A 23408-nucleotide genomic window follows, 5' to 3' on the forward strand; every position below is an offset into this window, starting at 1 on the left:
CTTACCCGGGTCCCCCGTCGGCTGTCCCTCCTTCCTGGTCTGGCCGCGGCTTCTAGTGTATGCGGTCACGTGGGCCCGATCATTTACAGTCATGAATATGTGGCTCCACCTCCCATAGGGGCGGAGCTGACTATTCATGATTGTAAATGATCGGCCCCACGTGACCGCATACTGTAAGCCGCGGCCAGACCAGGAAGGAGCGACAGCCAACGGGGGACCCGGGTAAGTATTTTCTGACCAGCGGGGGGGCGCACAGGGGGTGGGAGGGCGGCGGACACATAGATCTTTATTTTAAACACTATTATTCATATTTTCTCTGCAGCAAACGCTGCTACAGGGAACATATGAATCGCGGCTTCAGCACCATGTGGGGGGGACAGCGCTTACTGTAGCGCTGTCTTCTGCACGCACACGGACCCCAGACGGAGAATGTCCGTGTGAGGTCCGTGTTTTACACGGACCCATTGACTCTATTGGGTCCGTGTAATACGTGCACTCCCACGAACACTGACATGTCTCCGTGTTTGGCACACGGAGACACGGTCCGCAAAAAATCAATGACAGCTGCACAGATGCATTGATTTTTATGGGTCTACGTGTGTCAGTGTCTCCGGTACGTGAGGAAACTGTCACCTCACGTACCGGAGCCACTGACGTGTGAAACCGGCCTAAGAGATAGGTTATTGGTGCTGAAATTTCTGCTGCAAATACTTAAAGTGCACATACTCTAAGGCTACGTTCATATGAACTTTTTTTTATACATTTTTTTTATGCAGCCAAAACCTGCTCTCTTGCAGCTTTTTTGGATGTGGGGTTAGGTGTCTGCTTTGTCTACAGTACATGTTTTATTCACTGGATACGCTGCAATAAGCTTGTTGTGTTCTTTTGCAGTGTTTCTCCGCTTTCTCGTTGCTTTTTATGGGTGAAAAAAAATGCAAAAACGCTGAAAGAAATGACATGCAAAAAAATGGAAAAAGCAAAACAAAAACTGCTGCATGTGAACACTGCCTAAATGTGATTTTGGGGGGAAAAAGTGTAGAGGAGAACACTGCTTCAAACTCTGTAGGCATGTGTGAACTTTGCAGTATCCAGGGCAGTGAAGTGTGCTCAGGCCAGTATGTACTGGGTAGATAAAGCTGATAAAAAGCCTGCGCTGTCAATCAATACAATCCTCCTAGAGCTGCTGGTGGTTTATTTGAACTCTGTTTCCTCTAAAGATAAAAGCCAAGTGGGTGGGGGACGACCATGTTTGCGGAGTGGGATGGATGAACACATTTCATAGACTTTTTTTAAATGACTATTTACACCTACTGAGCTGAAGATTAAAAGGCAGACTAAAAATCCGATCAGTCACACACACAAGGCACCAGCCATGGGGAAAACCGTGCACCTAAATCTGTGTGTGATACTGTCTGTGTGCTTCGTAATATGTCGCTCACATGTGGTGGAGTGGACTTACCAAGGTAGGACAAGTATCAGATTAGCCTAGCAATTTTATTCTTATGTTTATTATATTTTTATTATTATTATTATTATAGAATTATTATTATTACATTATTTATGTTGTATTCATGATTTACAACAAATAATCCTAAATCAAACATTGTGCACAGAAGTTTGTCTATACAGTCTAACATAATGACTAGGGGATATGTGGACAACTTTTTATGTATAAACTGAATATCAAGGGCACATTTATATGCCAAGCATACCATTGTATGTTAAAGTTTGGACACCCCTGGTCAAAATTACGGTTATTGTGAAGTGTAGCAAGTTGAAGATGAAATGATTTGTAAAAGGACTGAAGTGAAAAATGATACATTTCCTTTGTATTTTAGGCAAAAAATATATATATTTTCATCTTGTACATTTTAAAAATTACAAAAAGGAAAACGGGGGGAAGCAAACGTGTCGACACCGTTCATGGTTAGTACTTAGAATAAACTCCACCAACAAACATACATAATGATACAAACATGGAAATTTAACAATTAATTATTAATTTGTACTTCATTTAGAAAGAACAACGTAAGCACCAATGACTATAGTAGTATATATGTAACACTTAAATAAAATCCTAGTAAACACTATGTATATGCATATATATACACACATACACATACCCAGAATTGTATGGGTCAATTTGGTGCTAAGGAAGAAGTGGAAACCACTCAAATTGTGTGTACATCAACCAATACAGAGCAGATGGATAGTCAGGAAAGCCCCAAGCAAGAAAATAGGTGAAAAAATATATATTTATTGGTTACAATGTGGCAAGCAATATTACATAGAAATACATAAAATCATAAAAGCAATGTGCACGTATGCAGGACCAAAGTATATAAGACCATAAAAATATATATATACATATACATAAGTAGTTGGTTAGTAACCCCTAACTGGCAATATATATGATATATTGTGACCCATGTACAAAACACATAAAAAATACATATACAATATATATATATATATATATATATATATATATATATATATATATATATATATATATATATATATATATATATATATATATATAGTACTAGATGGTAGCCCAATTCTAACGCATCTAGAATTCTAGAATTCTAGAATATGTATGTAGTTTATTTATGAAGATTTTAGAATAATACATTGAATACACAGGATTCGGCCGGCTGCAACCAATTAGCAAAGCGTGGTTCAAATCCCGCGCCAATTCGCGGCCGGACTGCGCCTGTCGCTGATTGTTCACGGCCGGCCGTGTAGTATATAACAGCCCACGTAGTAAATAGCACAGCCACGTAGTATATTGCACAGCCACGTAGTATATAGCACAGCCACGTAGTATATAGCACAGCCACGTAGTATGTAGCACAGCCCACGGAGTATATAGCACAGACCACGGAGTATATAGCACAGCCACGTAGTATATAACAGCCTACAGAGTATATAGCACAGACCACGGAGTATATAGCTCAGCCACGTAGTATATAACACAGCCCACATAGCATATAACACAGCCACGTAGTTTATAACAGCCCACGTAGCATATAACACAGCTCACGTAGTATATAACACAGCCCACGTAGTGTATAGCACAGGCTACGTAGTGTATAACACAGCCCACGTAGTGTATAACACAGGCCACGTAGTATATTGCACAGCCCACGTAGTATTCTAAGTCATATTGCCTGACTCGTTAAAGAGTCGATAGTGTCGATAGTGACTTGTAGGATTGCTGCTTCCAAAAGGTTGCGCAATAGAGTTCTAGCCCTCTTCCTCTCTGAAGAGGCAATTAAATTGCATTGAATCCTTTCTTCCCTCTATCTGTGAAATGTTCCCCGTGCCATTGGCTGCTACACAAAGCCAAAGCATGATTGATCCATCCCCATGCTTACTGGTTGGCGAGATGCTCTTTTCCTGAAATTCTGTGCCTTGTTTTTCCAGACATACCTTTTGATCATTGTGGCTAAAGAGATATATTTAACTTCATCGGTCCACAGGACTTGTTTCCAGAATGCATCATCTGATGCTGAATTTTATGGCGAGGACGCAGGAGAGGTTTTTTTTTCTGGTAACTCTTCCATGAAGGCAATATTTGTGCAGGTGTCTCTGAACAGTAGAACAATGTACCACAACTCCATAGTCTGTTAATTCTTTCTAAAGGTCTTTTGCATTCAAGCAGGGGTTCTGATTTGCCTCTTTAGCAATCCTACGAGCAGCTCTCACTGAAATTTTGCTTGTTCTTCCAGACCTTATCTTGACTTCCACTGTTCCTGGTAACTGCTATTTCTAAATTACATTTCAAACTGAGGAAAGGGCAACTTGAAAACTATTTGCTACCTTCTAGCCTTCTCCAGCTTTGTGGGCCTCCACCATTCCTATTTTCAGAGTGCTAGGCAGCTGCTCAGAAGAACCCATAGCTACTTTTTTACTGGCACAAGGTTAGAGGGTTTTTATAATGCTGGGAAATTTGCATCATCTGGCCTTTCCTAACGATGATGGTGAACAAGCCATAACCCTAACAGGCTATTTAGGGCCCATTTTCCTTTTTGTAATTTTTAAAATGTACAAAATGACTATATATATTTTTGTGTTTATATTTTTTGCCTAAAATACAAAGGACATGTGTCATCTTTAACTTTAACCCTTTTAGAGATTAATTCATTTTCAACTTGCTTAACTGTTCACAATAACAGTAATTTTAACCCGGGGTGCCCAAACTTTTACATGCCACTGTATGCTCCAGATATATTCAGCAGTAATTCTGTATTGTTGCATGTGCCTCACATTGTGAAAATACATATGCTGCATTGTAAAAGATGGGGGTGCATTATACTGTATTGAAGACTATGGGGAGTGCTTTATACTATATGGAGAATTATGAGGTGTACTATGCTATATGAAGACCAACAGAGGCATTATACTATATGGAGGACTATGGGGAGTGCATTATACTATATAGAGGACTATGGGGCAGAGCATTGTACTATATGGAGGACTATGGGGATTGTATTATACTATATGGAGGATTATGGGGAGTGCATTATACTATATGGAGGACTATGGGGAGAGCATTATACTATATGTAGGACTATGGGGATTGCATTATACTATATGGAGGACTATGGGGAATGCATTATACTATATGGAGGACTATAGGGAGTGCATTATGCTATATGGAGGACTATGGGGTGCAGTATACTATATGGAGGATTATTGGGCCCATTATACTATATGGATGGCTATGTTGGGGCTATTATAATGTTTGGAGGGCTATGTGGGGGCCACTATAATATTTGGAGGGCTATGTAGGAGCCTTTATACTGTATGTAAGGCTATGTGTGGGGTATTATACTGTATGCAAGAAATTATACAGTGTGAAGTTTTGTGTGGGGTCCTTCATGCTGCGCAGGGGTCATTATACTGTTTGGAGGACTAGTGGGGACCATTGCGGCTGCATTGAGGGCTGTGTGGCGGGTCACAGTTAGAGGTTCATACTGTTGGGATCCCCATAGATTACCAGGGTTAGTTGAGGTTGGGTACAGTAGGGTCATCATACTAAGCATGTGGAGGGTACTGTTGGGGAAATCACTGTAGGGGTGTCATACTGTGTTTGGGGGGCACTTTTGTTGGCATTATATTCTATGGGTGCGATGAAAGGGTAATCTATGGCTTCCGTAGTAGGAAAATTACTTTGTAAGGACTGTAAAGTTGTGAGATATGCTCTTCTGTGAATATTATTTAGTATTATTTTTTTATTGGGGTGTTTCCAATTAAAACTTCTGCTAGGTACGCTCTGGTTGGAATAATTTTTTTTAGCCAGTGTCCACACAACTTTTTTGTCAACGGATTGCTGCTGGATCCATTCTAACGGAAGCATTAAAAAGATCTACTTCAACACATGAGCTAAAAGTTCTGGGGTAAGGCTATGTGCACACTTTGCGGTGTGCTCTGCGGGTTCTCCCGCAGCGGATTTGATAAATCTGCAGGGCAAACCCGCTGTGGTTATCCCTGCAGATTTATCGCGGTTTGTTCCGCGGTTTCCGCTGCGGGATTACTCCTGTACTATTGATGCTGCATAATGATAAAAATAATAAAAATTGGTTATACTCACCCTCTGACGTCACGATCTCCTCGGCGCTGCACTCGGCGGTCCGATTCCAAAGATGCTGTGCCAAAAAGGACCTTCGTGACGTCACGGTCATGTGACCGCGGTGTCATCACGGTCATGTGACCGTGACATCACCGCAGGTCCTGTTCGCACAGCAACTGAGACCGGGGACGCCGCGGGCAGCGCTGAGAGGTGAGTATAGCATTATTTTTTATTTTATTTCTTTTTTTTTTACACTATTCATGCTTCCCAGGGCCTGGAGGAGAGTCTCCTCTCCTCCACCCCGGGTAGCAACCGCACATTATCCGCTTACTTCCCGCAACGTGGGCACAGCCCCATGCAGGAAGTAAGCGGTTCAATGCTTTCCTATGGGTGCAGCATCGCAGCGATTCTGCACAAAGAAGTGACATGCTGCGGGTTGTAAACCGCTGCGTTTCTGCGCGTTTTTTCCCGCAGCATGTGCACTGCGGTTTGCGGTTTCCATAGGGTTTACATGTAAATGTAAACGCTATGGAAACTGCTGCGGACCCGCAGCATCAAAATCGCCGCGGATCCGCGGTAAAAACCGCGAAGTGTGAACATGGCCTAAAGGTACCTTCACATTAAGCGACGCTGCAGCGATAGCGACAACGATGCCGATCGCTGCAGCGTCGCTGTTTGATCGCTAGAGAGCTGTCACACAGACCGCTCTCCAGCGACCAACGATGCCGAGGTCCCCGGGTAACCAGGGTAAACATCAGGTTGCTAAGCGCAGGGCCGCGCTTAGTAACCCGATGTTTACCCTGGTTACCAGCGTAAAATGTAAAAAAAACAAACAGTACATACTCACATTCGCGTCCCCCGGCGTCCGCTTCCTGCACTGACTGAGCGCCGGCCCTAACAGCACAGCGGTGACGTCACCGCTGTGCTGTGCTTTCACTTTCACTTTACGGCGCTCAGTCAGTGTGGGAAGCGGACGCCTGGGGACGCGAATGTAAGTATGTACTGTTTGTTTTTTTACATTTTACACTGGTAACCAGGGTAAACATCGGGTTACTAAGCGCGGCCCTGCGCTTAGTAAGCCGATGTTTACCCTGGTTACCAGTGTAAAACATCGCTGGTATCGTTGCTTTTGGTGTCAAACACGACGATACACGCCGGTCTGACGACCAAATAAAGTTCTGAACTTTGTTCAACGACCAGCGATAACACAGCAGGATCCTGATCGCTGCTGCGTGTCAAACTAAACGATATCGCTATCCAGGACGCTGCAACGTCACGGATCGCTAGCGATATCGTTTAGTGTGAAGGTACCTTAAGAGTGACCAGCACTCCAGGGGGTCGTTGTGGCTCTTTTCCACATTGGAGGGTGTAAAAATATTTAGAATAGGGCAGGGACACTCAAATTTTTGTTGTGGCCCTATTTCTATTTGTTCCAGAAAATGGCTAATTACTTTGAAATGGTGGACAATTATCCTTACTAATGATATATTAATTTTGTAGTTGAGCCTCATTCACACAGGAAATGAATATGGACTGATTTTTCTCATCAGTTTCTCTCTTCTCTAAACATTAAAAAACAGATGTGATGAAACATGGATTAAACCCGAAGGCTATCTGCTGTTTTTTTTTCACAGACCCATTGACTTGCATTGGTGAATATGATTCACAGCATGGGTCAAAAATGTCTATTTTTCAGTGAGTACTAAGTCAGCAAAAAACAATGATATGTTAACATGTCCATAGTCTATAATGGGTGTATTTTCTATCTGCGTCTGTAAAAGGTCTAAGTAAGGTCTAATCCAGTATTACATAAAAAGGTACATGACCTCTCAGTCTAGAATATACACAGTTATTACTGATGCAGATATTTTTTTTTTTTTTAGCCAACAGGTGATTTTGTTGACTTACTGTATTATGCATTATTAATGTATGTAATGCATTATTGATTGTTTGCAGAGGGAGATGTGGATGAAGCAAACTGGGGTAAAAAATACCCTTTATGTGCCGCAACCCATCAGTCCCCCGTTGACATTCAAAGGAAGAAAGTCGTCCATAATCCTGAACTTGGACCGCTGAATTTATCCGGCTATGAAGGACCATTACATGGTCAATTCCGGATTTCTAACAATGGACATTCAGGTAATCTGATTACGTTTGTTTTTATGATATTTTTTTTCCAATTTTTCACATGGAAAAAAGTCCAGGACACATTATCCTGGTTAAAGAAGTATCAAGCCTTCAACAATTTATCATACATGTTTGTTGATGTAACTCTTTACTAATCCTTAGAAGGGTTTCCTGGGCATAGAATATTCATGACTTCGCTGTAGGATAGGTCATCATTATCAGATCGGTGGGGGTCTAACAACTTGTATCCCCTCAAAGAGTGAAAAAGCAATGGCTGCTGCTGCCGAGAACCTCACTTCAGCGCCTATTCTCCTAATTGGGAGAACTTCTATAGGTTTGTTGACCTTGTCTACCCCTGTTTAATGGATGAGTGTAAACTTTAGGGTACCGTCTCACAGTGGCACTTTGGTCGCTACGACGGCACGATCCATGACGTTCCAGCGATATACTTACGATCTCGCTGTGTCTGACACGCTACTGCGATCAAGGACCCCGCTGAGAATCGTACGTCGTAGCAGATCGTTTGAAACTTTATTTCGTCATCAAGTGTCCCGCTGTGGCGGCATGATCGCATCGTGTAACAAAGGTGTGCACGATATTGTATACGATGTGCGCACAGTAACCAACGGCTTCTACATTGCAAATACGTCATGAAATTATCGCTCCAGCGCCGTGCATTGCGAAGTGTGACCGCAGTCTACAACGCTGGAGCGTCACGGATCGTGCCGTCGTAGCGACCAAAGTGCCACTGTGAGACGGTACCTTTATTTACGAGCCCATGTTTTGGAGCAGAGCATGACGTCTTAACCATCGGATCAATGTTCAGAGTAAATTTGGAAGTATTCATTCTGTTGTACTTTGTGTGCAAATGTTAGTTCAGGAAAAAGTAAACACATTACCCAAGAGGCGAGTATCGGGATTCTGACCGTCCCTGCAGAAATCAATGGTCGCAGAGTGTATAAACTCTTCTGTACAAATAATTTTTTTCTTTTATTCCATTAGATATTATGTTTTTACTTTTCTTATTTTATTGTTATGGAATATAAGGCTGTATGGGTGATATGATATCTCCATTTACACCTTTCGCCTGGGACAGCTCATAGAATCTCACAGTTTTCAGTATCATCTCTATGCTGACAACACACAGATCTACATCTCTGGGCCAGATATCACCTCCCTACTAACCAGAATCCCTCAACGTCTATCCGATATTTCATCCTTCTTCTCCGCTAGATTTCTGAAACTTAACATGGATAAAACAGAATTCATCGTCTTTCCCCCATCTCACGTGACCCCCCCCCCAACGAACCTAACCATTACAGTAAACGGCTGCCCAGTCTCCCCAGTCCCACAAGCTCGCTCTCTTGGGGTAATCCTTGACACTGATCTCTCCTTCAAACCACATATCCAAGCCCTTTCCACTTCCTGCCCCCTTCAATTAAAAAATATTTCACGGATCCGTACATTCCTAAACCAAGAATCTGCAAAAACCCCAGTCCATGCCCTCATCATCTCCCACCTCGACTACTGCAACCTCCTGCTCAGTGGCCTCTCCTCTAACACTCTCGCACCCCTCCAATCTATTCTAAACTCTGCTGCCTGACTAATCCACCTGTCCCCCCGCTATTCCCGGACTCTTCCCTCTGTCAATCCCTTCACTGGCTCCCCATTACCCAGAGACTCCAGTACAAAACCCTAACCATGACATACAAAGCCATCCACAACCTGTCTCCTCCGTACATCTGTGACCTCGTCTCCCGGTACTTACCTGCACGCAACCTCCGATCCTCACAAGATCTCCTTCTCTACTCCCCTCTTATCTCCTCTTCCCACAATCGCATACAAGATTTCTCTCTCACATCAACCCATACTCTGGAACTCTCTACCACAACATATTAGACTCTCGCCTACCATCGAAACCTTCAAAAAGAGCCTGAAGACCCACCTCTTCCGACAAGCCTACAACCTGCAGTAACCACCGATCGACCAAACCGCTGCACGACCAGCTCTACCCTCACCTACTGTATTCTCACCCATCCCTTGTAGATTGTGAGCCTTCGCGGGCAGAGTCCTGTATTGTTTAAGATTATTATACTTGTTTTTACTATGTATACCCCTCCTCACATGTAAAGTGCCATGGAATAAATGGCACTATAATAATAATAATAATAATAATATGTAAGGTTCCAAAAAGTCCATATGGGGCTCCGTGTGCCACCATAATGTGCTCCTCACCATTCTGTATGGTGGAAATTCTTATAATATGGCATCTGAAGGAGCATGTCACAATTTTTAAGGATCAGTCAGGGAAAAAAAAGGATGCAGCATACTGATGTACAGAAGGGTCCCTTAATGGTCTCTAGGTGCTCCTTTGTGGCTCTGTACAACTTGGAGGGTATTTTAGGTCATAATATAACCATGCACATGAGCACGATCGTTTATTACTTTGCAGAAGGAGATCAATTAATTAAAGAAGTTATCTCATAATAAACAGGTGAAATTGGAATGTGTGTAAAAACAAGAAGCTTTGCAATATAATTCTTATTAAAAATCATCCCCAATCTCAAGACCAGCGGGATTTTTCATTTTATAGTTTACTGTTCAATGAATAAGTTACCGGACACCACTGTAGTTTATCAAAGGTGGTTGGTGTCCAAGACAAGGATGCCAGTGCTTGCCAAGTTTTTTTGCTATATAGTTTACAAGGTCTGCCCTGGAGCTGATCCTTCACCCCGCCACCTTCGGGGCACCTGCGACCCTCCGATACTGCAGAGGCAAAGCTATCTCTGCTCACAGCGTGGCAATGCTGCTGGTCTGAATTGTCAATCATCAGGAGCGCACTGCAGCAAAAAAAAGGAAGCCGGGAGGCAGGGGAGCAGTGCGCTCCTGAAGATTAACCTTTTAAGTACAACCATAAAAAGGGTTCTGTCTTGTAATCATGTAAAAGGACATTAAAGAGTTGAGGTCCATGACAATGAAACATAATGAGGCTTTGTATACGTATAATGGATCCTGTGAATGCTTGGTTATATGTCTATCCATGTCAGTCCATTACACCATAGCATGTTGTAGAGCAGATTGATTTATGTTTTTTGTAAAAAGATTCTGAAAAACTCATTCTGGGCTTAGGAGTCCAGTGGGTGGTCCAACTCCGGATCCCCCCCCCATAAAATGAGAACTTAATAGAGGCACACACCAAATAGATCTCAAACTGTATTACATATGAAGAATAAAACACGAGTTAAAAAAGTAAAAATTAGAAACTAGTGTCACCTATAAGAATTTCACCTTCCCCACCCCGACCACCAAATCTAGCCTTTAAAAAAATGATAAAGGAAAAGATTTATGAGTGGGACCAAAACAATAGTGATAATAATGTCCATTGCGTGCCAGCTACGAATAAACAAGATGATACTGTATGAACAGCCATAAACTAGATATCTAATAACACAGCATCAAAAGAGTCCCCAAAATGGGTAAAAATAAAGACACTACTGTAAAATAAAATATCACCCAAAGCAAAGGCAGTAAATATCTCCTGGACTGTAAAGGTGGAATGACAATCACATGAGTATCATTTCTACAGTTGGCAGCTACCTCAGGGGCTTCAGAGCTTGTACTTCAATAGTATCCGAACCTATAAAGACAAATAAAAGCAATTTACTTAAAGGGGTATTGCCATCTCCAAGATCCTATCTCAATGTGTAGTAGGTGTAATAATAATAATATTTTCAAATCCTTCCAATTAGAAATGTAGTATAGTTCTTCTGATTCGCTATGTCACTTACCCCATGTACAGGGCATTCTAGTAGCTTAGGTATCCATGGTGATGACTACTCAGTGACAGTTGGTTAGTTGTTTGTGGTCGTAACCATGGATATCTAAGCTACTCTAATGCCCTGCACATGGGGTAAGTGACATAGCGAATCAGAAGAACTATACTACATTTCTAAGTGGAGGTGCTTGCAGATATTATTGTTATTACATCTACTACATATTGGGATAGGATCTAAGAGATGGGAATACTTCTTTAATGATAATGATCCACAGGACGATGTGCTGTCGAGAGTGATGTTCTTTTGTGCAGCACAAAATATAATTTCACTTGACAAATTACAGTTTTGCTTGTTCATCAGGTGTTTGGCGTCCTGTTCAGACAAAAACATTAGCGTGAAACAAGAGTTCCCAGGAATGTTAGTCACAATAATCTTGTAGAGTCAGTGCTGCCTTAGATGTGGTTTAGGGCTACACCGATGCCGAGACTAAATAATTTTGCAATTTCACACATTAAAAAGCCTCTTTAGGGGGTAGGATTTTGCACAAGGAATTCCTAGGTCATGTCCCTGGAATATGGCTGATAATCTGCAGATAATATTGCCAAAGTGAGGTGCCAGAATCAATAAACGGAACCCTGGGGGTACATAGAAAAGGTCAGGGGCTGGAGAGTATTGCAAATATGAGATCTAGTGATGAGTGAAATTGCTTGGATAAGGTGTTATCTGAGCATGCTCAGGTGCTAACCGAGTGACTTCGGCGTGCTCGAAAAATATGTTCAAGTCCCCACGCCTACATGTCTCGCGACTTTTCAACAGCTGCAACACATGCAGTAACAACAAATTGTAAACGTTTTTTGTGCTGTGACCTCTCTCTTCTCTGGTTCATACAGGGGGTTCCAAAATAGGAAAATGTAAGGAAATGGGCAGCTTTATTATTAAGGTGGAAAGAAACTATAAAGCTATTTTTCCACTCTTGTATTTTTGAAACACACAGTGCAAATTGAGCTTCCACCTACAATGAAAATTTCAAAAGGACTCCCGTACATCTACACTGCCGTACAGATGCACCTGCACTGGGGAGGACTGGATCTGGAGACGAGCGGCTCGGAGCACACTGTCGATGGCATGAGATACATGGCAGAGGTTGGTGCTTCATGTACGGTGCATAACTAACGAAAGTAGGTTACTTGTTATAGAAGCTGATATCTCATTGCTTGTCTCCACAGCTGCATATTGTGCACTACAACTCCCAATTATACAAGACCTTTGATGAGGCCAAAGACAAACCCAACGGCCTCGCCGTACTTGCTTTCCTGTATGCGGTAGGCAATAGCTTAAGATGAAACATGTTCGGTTGTTGAAATGACAAGAAACATTGCAATTTTTTTTTCTTATTATTTTCCTTAAAATGGTTTTTTGAATTTAAAAATAAGGAAGATTGGGTTAATAATAAATAAAATATTCTTTGCACCTCTGCTCTAACCACTGTGGCTTTAGCGTAGGCTGCTCCCGTGAGACCGGAAGTGATGACGCTCTATTCTTTAGCTGAGATGCGTACCCGGAATAGAACGTGATCCCAGAATGTCCCTTCTTCTGTCCCTACCTTGTTTTCATCCCATTATAACCTATCATTAAGATAGGTGATGACTTATAGATTCTCCATAGAGAATGATTGAGGCAGCGGTCAGGCATCCAACTTGCTGCTCAATTTTAATGGGAATAAAGGTTTCCCGTCTTGGATATTAATTCCCCATTCTGCCGATCTCTGTGGGACAACCACCAAACAGCAAGTTGCCACCTTCTGCATATAGGTGATGTTTTAATTTCACCGGACAACCTCTTTAAAACTGATCACCATTTTTAATCCAGGCACCACGTTATAAGTGACTCTGGCATGTCTGGCCGAGCCTGTTTGCCGCTACAAAAAAAAGAGATCTGTGATAGTGATAGATGATCATTTAATTGTAGGAATTGTGTATGAGTTAGCTGAGTTCATGCAACGATTAGATATTTTTGCCTTGGTATGAACAGGGTATATGGGATGCATCTATTTAACCGTATTGCAAGCAAGCCACTGTTTGTTCTACTCGGTTTCTGGTAGCCTGTACACAATTTGGCCAAGTTATGTCTGCCCATCAACCAACGTCAAGGTGGTCTCAGAATTTTTTTTCTGAGACCGCATTGACATTGGCTGATGGGCAGACATAACTTGGCCAAATTGTGTGCAAAGCGTTTAATTTTTTTTCCTAGTATTCAGAAGCCGTATAACTATTCATATTTCATATATTATTATTATTATTTATTGTTATAGCGCCATTTATTCCATGGCGCTTTACATGTGAGGAGGGGTATACATAATAAAAACAAGTACAATATTCTTAAACAATACAATAGGCTTGTCGGAAGAGGTGGGTCTTCAGGCTCTTTTTGAAGGTTTCAATGGTAGGCGAGAGTCTGATGTGTTGTGGTAGAGGGTTCCAGAGTAGGGGTGATACGCGAGAGAAATCTTGTATACGATTGTGGGAAGAGGAAATAAGAGGGGAGTAGAGAAGGAGATCTTGTGAGGATCGGAAGTTGCGTGTAGGTAAGTACCAGGAGACGAGGTCACAGATGTATGGAAGAGACAGGTTGTGGATGGCTTTGTATGTCATGGTTAGGGTTTTGTACTGGAGTCTCTGGGCAATGGGAAACCAGTGAAGGGATTGACAGAGGGGAGGGGCCGGGGAATAGCGGGGGACAGGTGGATTAGTCGGGCAGCAGAGTTTAGAATAGATTGGAGGGGTGCGAGAGTGTTAGAGGGGAGGCCACAGAGCGGGAAGTTGCAGTAGTCAAGGCAGGAGATGATGAGGGCATGGACTAGGGTTTTATATTTCACATTGACATGCTTTAGCATGATAGAGTGTAGCTTTTTTGTATATCATACGTGTAGGTAGCTGCTCCTAAGTTAACACCTATTCACACTAGCTTGGATGTGCTAGTCAGTTTTTTGTTATTGCTATGTTAGCCTGTAGACTGTCAATGCAGTGTTGGCATGGGCTGTCATAATCTGCACTGAACAATTCACAACAATATTACCCAATATGTGCAGAAGTTCATAGTCAGACTTGATGGTAAAAGTTAGGGCTAAATTGGCCATTTTTTACATCAAAAGAATGGAGCATGAAATATCCCATTGTAATTAAATATGGGCTCCGTCATGTGCTGGCGGTAGCTGACAGACACTGTCGATGGATCCGATTCTATATCTAAACTCAAACAATTGTGTAACACCTTCAATAATCTTTTTTCTTTTCATTATTTTCAGGACGGCCATTTTGAAAATACTTATTACAGTGAAGTAATTTCCAGGCTAGCCAAGATCCGATATGCAGGTACTGAACAATCAGAGGAAAAATATAATAGAAACATGTCATCACTTCTGTATTTATCACCCACTCCTGGTTTTGGCTTACATATACTGATGTAAAATACTGACCAAATACTGAAGGTGTGACCGTGATCTAGAAAAAAGGCTATTTCAGCCAACTTTTTCCATAAGATATACATTATTTGTAACTTCATACCATTTGAAAATTTACACCCTACTCTCCAATGTTTGGGCTGGGCGCACTTGTTGTAGCCGCACTTTCGGTTTTGTTCATATATCCAGTTTTCATCCGTCGGTGTTAAAGTATTTAAAAAAAAAATTGACGTGTGCAAAAAGTGGATGTAAAACAGAAATCACAGTTGAAGGTTTTAAAGCGAATCCACTAATGGATTAATGTAAGAATGGAAGTTTTCCCTTTAGAATCCGTATTTGTTTTGTTCTGAACTGATCTAATTTTGCTCTAGTTTTCTGGGCAGGCACAGCTCAAAAAACAGAGGATGAACTAATGTATGACTTTATTGTTAAAAAAATCAAAAAATAAAAATAATAATGAAAAAATGGAACTGTCTGTTCCATTTTCTATCCGTTTTTTTTGGACAGAATAAGAAAAGTTATGCATACTGCATTTTTATTTTCCCATCGGTAAAAAAGTGGATAGCAGATGGCACTGATGCAAACGGAGGGCATTTTAGAAAGTTCACATCCTATAAATGAATGTTTTATTTCTGGTCTTATGCTCCACAAACTAATCTATCAATAGAAATTAAGACTGGACGTGTGAACGGAATCATTTAATCAGAATATGAAGAATATATCAGCCTGAAGTGTTCATACACGCACGCTCACGAGACCAAACTTCTTTTGCATACACCCATCTGGCTTTTCTCACTTCAGGGCAAGAAACTGAAATAAAGACAATTAACCCCTTGGCGATGTTGCCTGAAGACCTGGACAATTATTACCGCTACCAGGGCTCCCTTACCACTCCGCCCTGTACAGAGAATGTGCTGTGGACGGTTTTTGACTCTCATATCATCCTCTCTCAAAATCAGGTAAAACCTCTTACTGATCACAGACTGATTAAGTATTGACTCCTGAGGTCCTTGCAAGTTTTAATAGCGATTATATCAGTACTGATCATTCACTCTAAAATACTGCTCAAATCTGTCTACAGTTCTGCCTTCAGTGAGGGTCATAAAAGCAAGAATGGGGTAGATGATGGAGGGAGACAGAGACGGAGGACACACAGGGAAATCGCTGCAGCTTCTAGTGACTGCAGCCTTTGTAGGAAAAATTGTTAAAAAAATGTAATGTAGTGTATGGGAATAACACAACAGGGTTTTCTGAAACATTACTTAAAACTACAGTTAGACTTTAATAATAAAGTCCTAGAAAAAAAACTTTCTCCTTACTCATGACTTTGTTCTTGTAGTCAGTGAAGCAGGATAGCTAGAAGTTGTATTGCCATTGTTACTTACTGTACTTTATAAGATCAACTTGAGTTAATTTTGTCACATTTGTTCCTATTCGATCTTTTATATCCTCTGCAGATCAAATTGTTGGAGGGGACATTGCTTGATTGGCATAATAATACTTTACGTAATGATTACCGCCATGCACAGCCCCTGAATGATCGCGTGGTGCATTCTTCCTTCCGAGTAAAATTGTCAAAAGGTAAGTGAACTTCTCAGCTCATTGGTCAGTGGGGTTATTTGTTTCTTCCTTCGTGAACTAGGGCAATTAAAGAGTTAATGTAACAACCCCTGTTGTCCATACTTGGTGCTCAGCCTCTTTAAACTCCAGTATTGTGACTGTTACAGAATTTGTAAAAAAAATATTTTTTTGTATGTGAGTAGTTTCATTAAGTTTCATATTGCAATATTTCCATGGTTTTACTCCTTTATAAACTCTCTAATATGTAGTTTGCAGCCTACTCTTAGTTTGATATGTGGACGTGTTCCCCTCAGTAATTCTTGCTAGGTCATCACTAGCTCTCTTGTATCAGTCCAGCTTCATTCCTGGAGTAATCTCTCCTCTACAGTCCATCTTTTTTCTTCCCTTGTGCTGACAGACCATGAAGAGGTCACATTTTCCACTCTACTCTAACAATGAGAAAGACATTTGAGCACAGACAAGAGCAGTGTTTTGTCAGCATCTACGTCAGAAACAGCAGTACAGCCAGCTACGCGAAAGTGCTAAACATATAGTACAGTCTGTGTGATCTGCCCTCTGTAAAAATCTGAATGCTTTCCTCCCTTCACTCAGTAATCTACAGGGCAAATTTTCCACTCTACACTGAGAACTGATCCTGGCTTTGTTCAAATCTCTTTTCTCATTGTTATATTAACAGCAGTACAGCCAGCTATGTGAAGGAGTCACACAAACTGTACTGCAGTGAAATGAAAGAAAAAAGCAATGACCACCAATCCAAAAACCAACAGCAACATAGTCGAATGTCTATTGTGTGATTTTTTTTCAATGTATGTTTGTTCGTTTTGTAGCCAATATAGGGCCAATTTTTAAAGACTTATTCAATAAAGTTTTTAGTAATTTTATTTCTTGTCAAACAATCACACCCTGCTTTTTATTACTACTGCAGTGAAATGATAGAATCCTAGTAATAAAAACTGCTTAAAAAGCGATTTAATTTCCATTTAGGAAGCAAATGAACAGTAACAATTCAGTGCGATCGTGTTTGTAACCTCCTTAAGGTACCTTCACACTAAGCGACTTAACAACTATATCGCTAGCGATCCGTGACGTTGCAGCGTCCTGGATAGCGATATCGTTGTGTTTGACATGCAGCAGCGATCTGGATCCTGCTCTGACATAGTTGGTCGGAGATAGAAGCCCAGCACCTTATTTCGTCGCTGGATCACCCGCTGACATCGCTGGATCGGTGTGTGTGACACCGATCCAGCGATGTCTTCACTGGTAACCAGGGTAAACGTCGGGTTACTAAGCGCAGGGCCGCGATGTTTACCCTGGTTACCATTGTAAATGTAAAAAAAACCAAACACTACATACTCACATTCCGGTGTCTGTCCCCTCGCCGTCAGCTTCCCGCACTGACTGTGAGCGCCGGCCGGCCGTAAAGCACAGCGGTGACGTCACCGCTCTGCTTTACTGCCGGCCGGCACTGAGACAGTGCAGGGAAGCTGAGGCCGGGGGACAGACACCGGAATGTAAGTATGTACTGTTTGGTTTTTTTTACATTTACAATGGTAACCAGGGTAAACATCGGGTTACTAAGCGCGGCCCTGTGCTTAGTAACCCGATGTTTACCCTGGTTACAAGCGAACACATCGTTGGATCCGTGTCACACACACCGATCCAACGATGACAGCGGGAGATCCAGCGACGAAAGAAAGTTCCAATCGATCTGCTATGACATACGATTCTCAGCAGGGTCCCTGATCGCTGCTGCGTGTCAGACACAGCGATATCGTATGGATTTCGCTGGAACGTCACGGATCGTACCGTCGTAGCGACAAAAGTGCCACTGTGAGACAGTACCCTTAGTTATCCATCCACACACCAATATCTATAAGTTCTAATTACGATGTTACTCTTTATACTGTATAATATTTTGCATGTATGGTAAAAGTGTGTTATCAGTCATTGTAGGAAGATGTTTGATTGTATTTCCTCGCAGAAATTTGCCAGCAAGAGATCACCACTAAACTGACCCAAATTGAGTCTGAAATTTTAGATGTGAAAAAGAAGGTGGGGAATGACCAGCCAAAAGGTCGTGCAGGTGAGAAACACTCCAATGCATATACAATCTGACTGTGATCTGTTGCACAATCATACATATTTAAATTTATAATTTTGTATTTGGGTAGCACACACATTGTCGGACTAGGGTGGCACGGGCCCACCATTAATATTTACTCTGGGTCCCACTCTTCAACTTCACAAAAATATTATAATACCCTTTTTCACAGATTTGGCTCTGCTTCTATATAATAATAAACAAAGTAGTTTAATGAATGAATGATGAGATGTTGCCTTTGTCTGTACATAATCAAGTGTATTGTGCCAACCACTGCTCATATAGAGGGGTGGGAGGCCTACTCCTGTACATATGGGGGGCCCACCAGGGAATTCACCTGTTCCACAGTGGGACAGTCCGATCCTGAGCATAGATGCAAAATGGATGGCATCTGTGTGCTGTTCTTTCACATTACAGAAACTTTGTTTGAAATAGATAAGTTTAGTCATGAACCAAATCCAGACTCTCTTTTTGGCTGCTTTTTTGCAGTCTTTTTCTTTCTGTAAAAAACAACATCAGGCTGTTATATGTCAAATAAAGATTGGACTAATAAGAACAAGAAGTTAGGAAAACAGGACTTCAAATTTTGCTCTTTGCTGACAATTTTTAAATTGAATTCCCACTTATTCAGTGCCACATTCAGAAAATGACCTACGTTTTATATCAGGCTTTGTGTTACATGTGTTTTTGAAAACAAAAAATAGACAATTTTGATTTTATTTGTTTAAATACCATGTTCTATATTTAACACAAAAATAGTAATCTTTCAGTTTTCACACTGACCACAATTTTTTTTTTATAATGTTGCTGCTGCAGACTTTGCGCATGATATGCTCATTAGACGCTTCAATATAAAAAGAAAGGGTTGGGGTCTGGACATGTGTTGTTTCCTAAAGCAATAGGAAGTTAGAGTCTAAAAAAAGAATCAGTGGCCGGTGTGAAAATTGGATGATTTCTATTTTTAAACCGTTAATACAGAATGCGACATATTGAAAACAAAAAACAATTATCAACATTTTTCTTTTTCTTATAGAACTATTTTTTGGGGTGATTTAGCAACGTTGTTTTTTCAGTTTTGTTTGAGAATATAAAATTAATATGATCCAGATCTTGTAAAAATTCCCAACATGGAACCATACTTCCACGCTCCTGTGACTCTTGTGCCTTCTTGTTCAGAGAGTAGTCTATAAACAAATTCCCCATGGATTTGCTTGGCTTTGTTGATTGGAGACAAATACAAAACTCACTGAATATTCTCATTGGCGTTTGTGGCGCGCCATCACCGATATAGAAAAAAAGAAAGGGTTTCAAAGCTAGGATAATTTGGATTACATGCAGTTTATCATACCAGTGGTGTTAACTCTTTAGCACTTGTTAAAGGGTGTTTTAGTAGCTGCTGCCATAGATCTTTTCCCGGTGCTTTAGTCTTAAAGCACCAGTCATGGTGAGAAGAGTAAAATTGGATCTTCTATGTGACTGTTCCAAGGATTCTCTGAGATTACTTCTATATAAATAAAAAATATCTTATGCATGCTTTGCATAAACAATGCATTTGAACTAGAACTGGATCCCACAGAATCTGCAAAAGAACTGGGTTCAAGTCCAAAATGTGCTGTTGGTTTACTTGAAGTATATTTTTTACCATAATGGTATAGTTATTAAACTATTTTATGGCTTCTGCTCCTCTTATATTTACCAGCTGTTTTTTTCAGTATCGCATTTCATGTCAAAGAATTCTAAAGACTGACTACATCTCAATGTGTTTTTCTCACATAGGTTCTCCTGTGGTTCCACAATATCCTTCTTTCTATTTTGCCAGTAATCACCCAGCTGCCCACGTGGAGGTTCAGCTACTTAGACCCTTAAAGTTGACTGATTTTACCCTGTGTATGTGGGTGAGAACCAGGCAGGAACGCATTCAGAAAGTGTTTTCTTATGCGACCACAAATAGTGACAATGAACTGGTCTTGAGCGTGGGGTCTGGAATACATCTATGGATCGGGGGGGAATCTGTTGATTTTAATATACATCACACGTCCGAGGATTGGGTTCATTACTGTGTCCAATGGGAGTCTTCTTCTGGGAAGACTGATCTCTGGGTGAGTGGGCTTCAAGGAAAAGAAAAACATCTCCGGAAAGGATATGACATTAAACCTGGAGGTCTAGTTCTTCTTGCAAAAGACAGGTTTGATCTCTTGGGATTGTTTAATTACAGCTTTATTGGACGGTTAAGTGAACTTCACCTCTGGAGTCGCCATCTAAGTGCTGAAGAGATTGCTGCCCTAAGTAAATGTCAAAAGTCAGGACCAAGGGGAGACGTAATATCTTGGGGAGAGACCTCCATGATTGTGTCTGGTGGGGTCATCCTTGAGGCAGATAATAGCTGTTGAATCATTTTAATACTATATGGTATTAGTTCCCATCTCTTGCGATAAATATGTATTTTTTTACTTGGAATAAATCCCTCTGTTCTCCTGAATCCGGTGCTGTTTTTGTCTTGTTCCTGTGCCTCTCCATTCCTAAAATATGGCCCATTTTCCCTGTATACAAATCTAGGCTTCTTGGCCAACTGGGCGTGTTCCTCAAGAAGAGGAATAGTGAGAACCACGCCCACTCACCTAAAAAGACTAGATTTATATACTGGAATTATGGGGCCATATCTCAGGAACAGAGAGGCGCAAAAACAAAAGAAAAACAACACCGAATTCAGGAGAACAGCGGCATTTACATTGGATAAAAAAAAATTACATAATAATAAAATTACATATTTTTTTGCAAATTACAGGTAACCTGTCTCTTTTGAACTAGGGGTCGGATCTGCGAGTTGGAGAATGTTGACCTGGAGGAGCGGAGCAGAATGATAAATAATTTAGAAAATATTAAAAAATGCATAATTTATGTATTAAAATCTCTGATTGTTCTGGGGTTAGGAGTCCAGTGGGTAGTCCTAATCAGTGATTGACAGATGAAAGGGAAAAACATGCAGTTTATTCTGATAATTAATAGAAAATTCTTAGAAATTAATCATCAATTTGCTCTTTAACTTGGTACCCAGACAACTATCTCAATGTGACAGGTTTCCTTTAATTTAACCATATTAGGGGTACTGTATCTATCTCACCTCCAGTGCAATGTGCGCATCCATTTTTTTTCATTAGACAAACTATTAAAAGATTATGTATTCTCTTATTAATAGGTTGGATAATACATTTTATATCACATGGACAAGCGATGATTTACTTTCTACTCTCGCTTCTAATTCTAAGGTCATTTAAGATTTAATTTTAAGAGAAAGAAAGAAATTGATGCTTAAAAAGATGCAATGAGGATGACGAACTATCCTTTTGGGGTGCAGAGTCAGGGTATTACCACAATATTTGCACCTGATACAATTATACTATTGTTTAAAACAATAAAGAAATTGTTTTGTAAATGTTTCCATCTTTTTTTTTTTTTTTTTTTTACGAGTCACATCAAAATAAAGCAAATGAAATGTTATCATTTTTAAAAACTTTTTATAAAAAGTTTCATATGAATGTTTTACACTATGGGGGGTTAATATGATCAGAGAGGGGTGTTAAAGGCAATATCTGATTTCTCCAGTGTGGTGTCCATTATCGCTGGATTCAGATCCTGGATTTCTTTGCAGTCCGTTATTTCATCAAGTCCATTTTTCTTTGCCATAAGTTGACTGATTTCCAAAAATGTTTTACCCTTCGTTTCTGGAACCACAAATAATATGAAGAGGAAAGTCGCTAGACAGATTGCAGCAAAAAGGATGAAACAGTAGGAGCCTAATCCTTTCTGCAAGAAAAAGAAAAATTAAGTGATCAAGGACATTGAATAATTTCAAATACATTTTTAATAAATATTGCAAAACAGAACTCACCCTCAGGTACTCAAAAATGAGTCCAACTGTGAAATTGGATAGCCAGTGTACACTGCCAGCCACCATAAAGGCTGCCGGGCGGGAGGCCTGACGAAACATCTCAGTGGTGATAACATAGGGGATGGGACCTGGAACCAGACAATATATGATATAACTAACCATGATATTATGCCACCTCCTAAAGTGGTTGTCTACCATTATGCAATTGGGTTTAATTAAATATTTTGAACCATATGCCAGATATAACCTCTGCATTACACCGTCTATTACTGGCTGCAGAAGGAGTTAACTGAGAATCAGTCAGTTACTCATTCTAAACATCTGTCAGGATAGCTTGTAAGGCTGGGGTCACACTTACGTATGCAAAATCGGTCCGAGTCTCCCTGCCGAGAGTCGCACAAGTGTTCTCCGTATGGTCATGCATGTGTAATGCGTTTGCAATGTGATTATGCAATTTTCTCGCACCTAGCATCTGATTTACATCCGAATGCATGATTTTATGTGATTTTAACACGAGCTTTTACATACAGCAACTCTGTCATTTACCATCATTTTCAAACAAAATGTTCTTCAAAACACATTATATATATATATATATATATATATATATATATATATATATATATATATATATACAAACACACACACACACACACATATATACATACACATACACATGCTGTGGCGATATCACATTTAATCTGAATTATCCAGACATATTATTTCAGTAGGCCAGGGACATGAGCTAGAGGTGATGTGAGAATGACTGTTGGCCCCTATTGTAATGAATTCTGTGGCTGCCATTTGTTGACTGGCTGCTGATTAGCTATTGTATCTGTCCGAGTATTGTTCTACTATCTTTGGGAAACAAAGGCACAATGTTTGAATGTTTGTTA

The 23408-nt window shown here is 40.6% G+C and overlaps 2 protein-coding genes across 3 annotated transcripts in view; one reads left to right on the plus strand and one right to left on the minus strand.

Annotated features, from left to right (window-relative positions):
• The first annotated feature begins 1226 nt into the window (after positions 1–1226).
• CA6 (carbonic anhydrase 6) lies at positions 1227–22120 on the plus strand. Its single transcript, XM_077250050.1, has 9 exons — positions 1227–1463; positions 7535–7717; positions 12476–12624; positions 12708–12803; positions 14786–14852; positions 15743–15900; positions 16399–16522; positions 18504–18605; positions 20400–22120. Exons 1-9 carry the CDS (start codon positions 1373–1375, stop codon positions 21011–21013), a joined length of 1584 nt encoding a protein of 527 aa, XP_077106165.1. The 5' UTR covers positions 1227–1372; the 3' UTR covers positions 21014–22120.
• Positions 22092–23408, minus strand: part of SLC2A5 (solute carrier family 2 member 5) — a 65170-nt gene continuing 63853 nt past the window's right edge. Inside the window, exons 12-13 of one of the 2 annotated variants that reach the window (XM_077250051.1) lie at positions 22513–22640; positions 22092–22427 (exon numbers count right to left, since the gene is read on the minus strand). In XM_077250051.1, coding sequence (XP_077106166.1) covers positions 22188–22427; positions 22513–22640 — 368 coding nt within the window. In that variant the 3' untranslated portion in view covers positions 22092–22187. The remainder of the gene's footprint in view (positions 22428–22512; positions 22641–23408) is intronic. The other variant, XM_077250052.1, reaches the window with a different exon arrangement.

Source organism: Ranitomeya variabilis, chromosome 4 (assembly GCF_051348905.1).
Source record: "Ranitomeya variabilis isolate aRanVar5 chromosome 4, aRanVar5.hap1, whole genome shotgun sequence".
NCBI classification, from domain to species: domain Eukaryota; kingdom Metazoa; phylum Chordata; class Amphibia; order Anura; family Dendrobatidae; genus Ranitomeya; species Ranitomeya variabilis.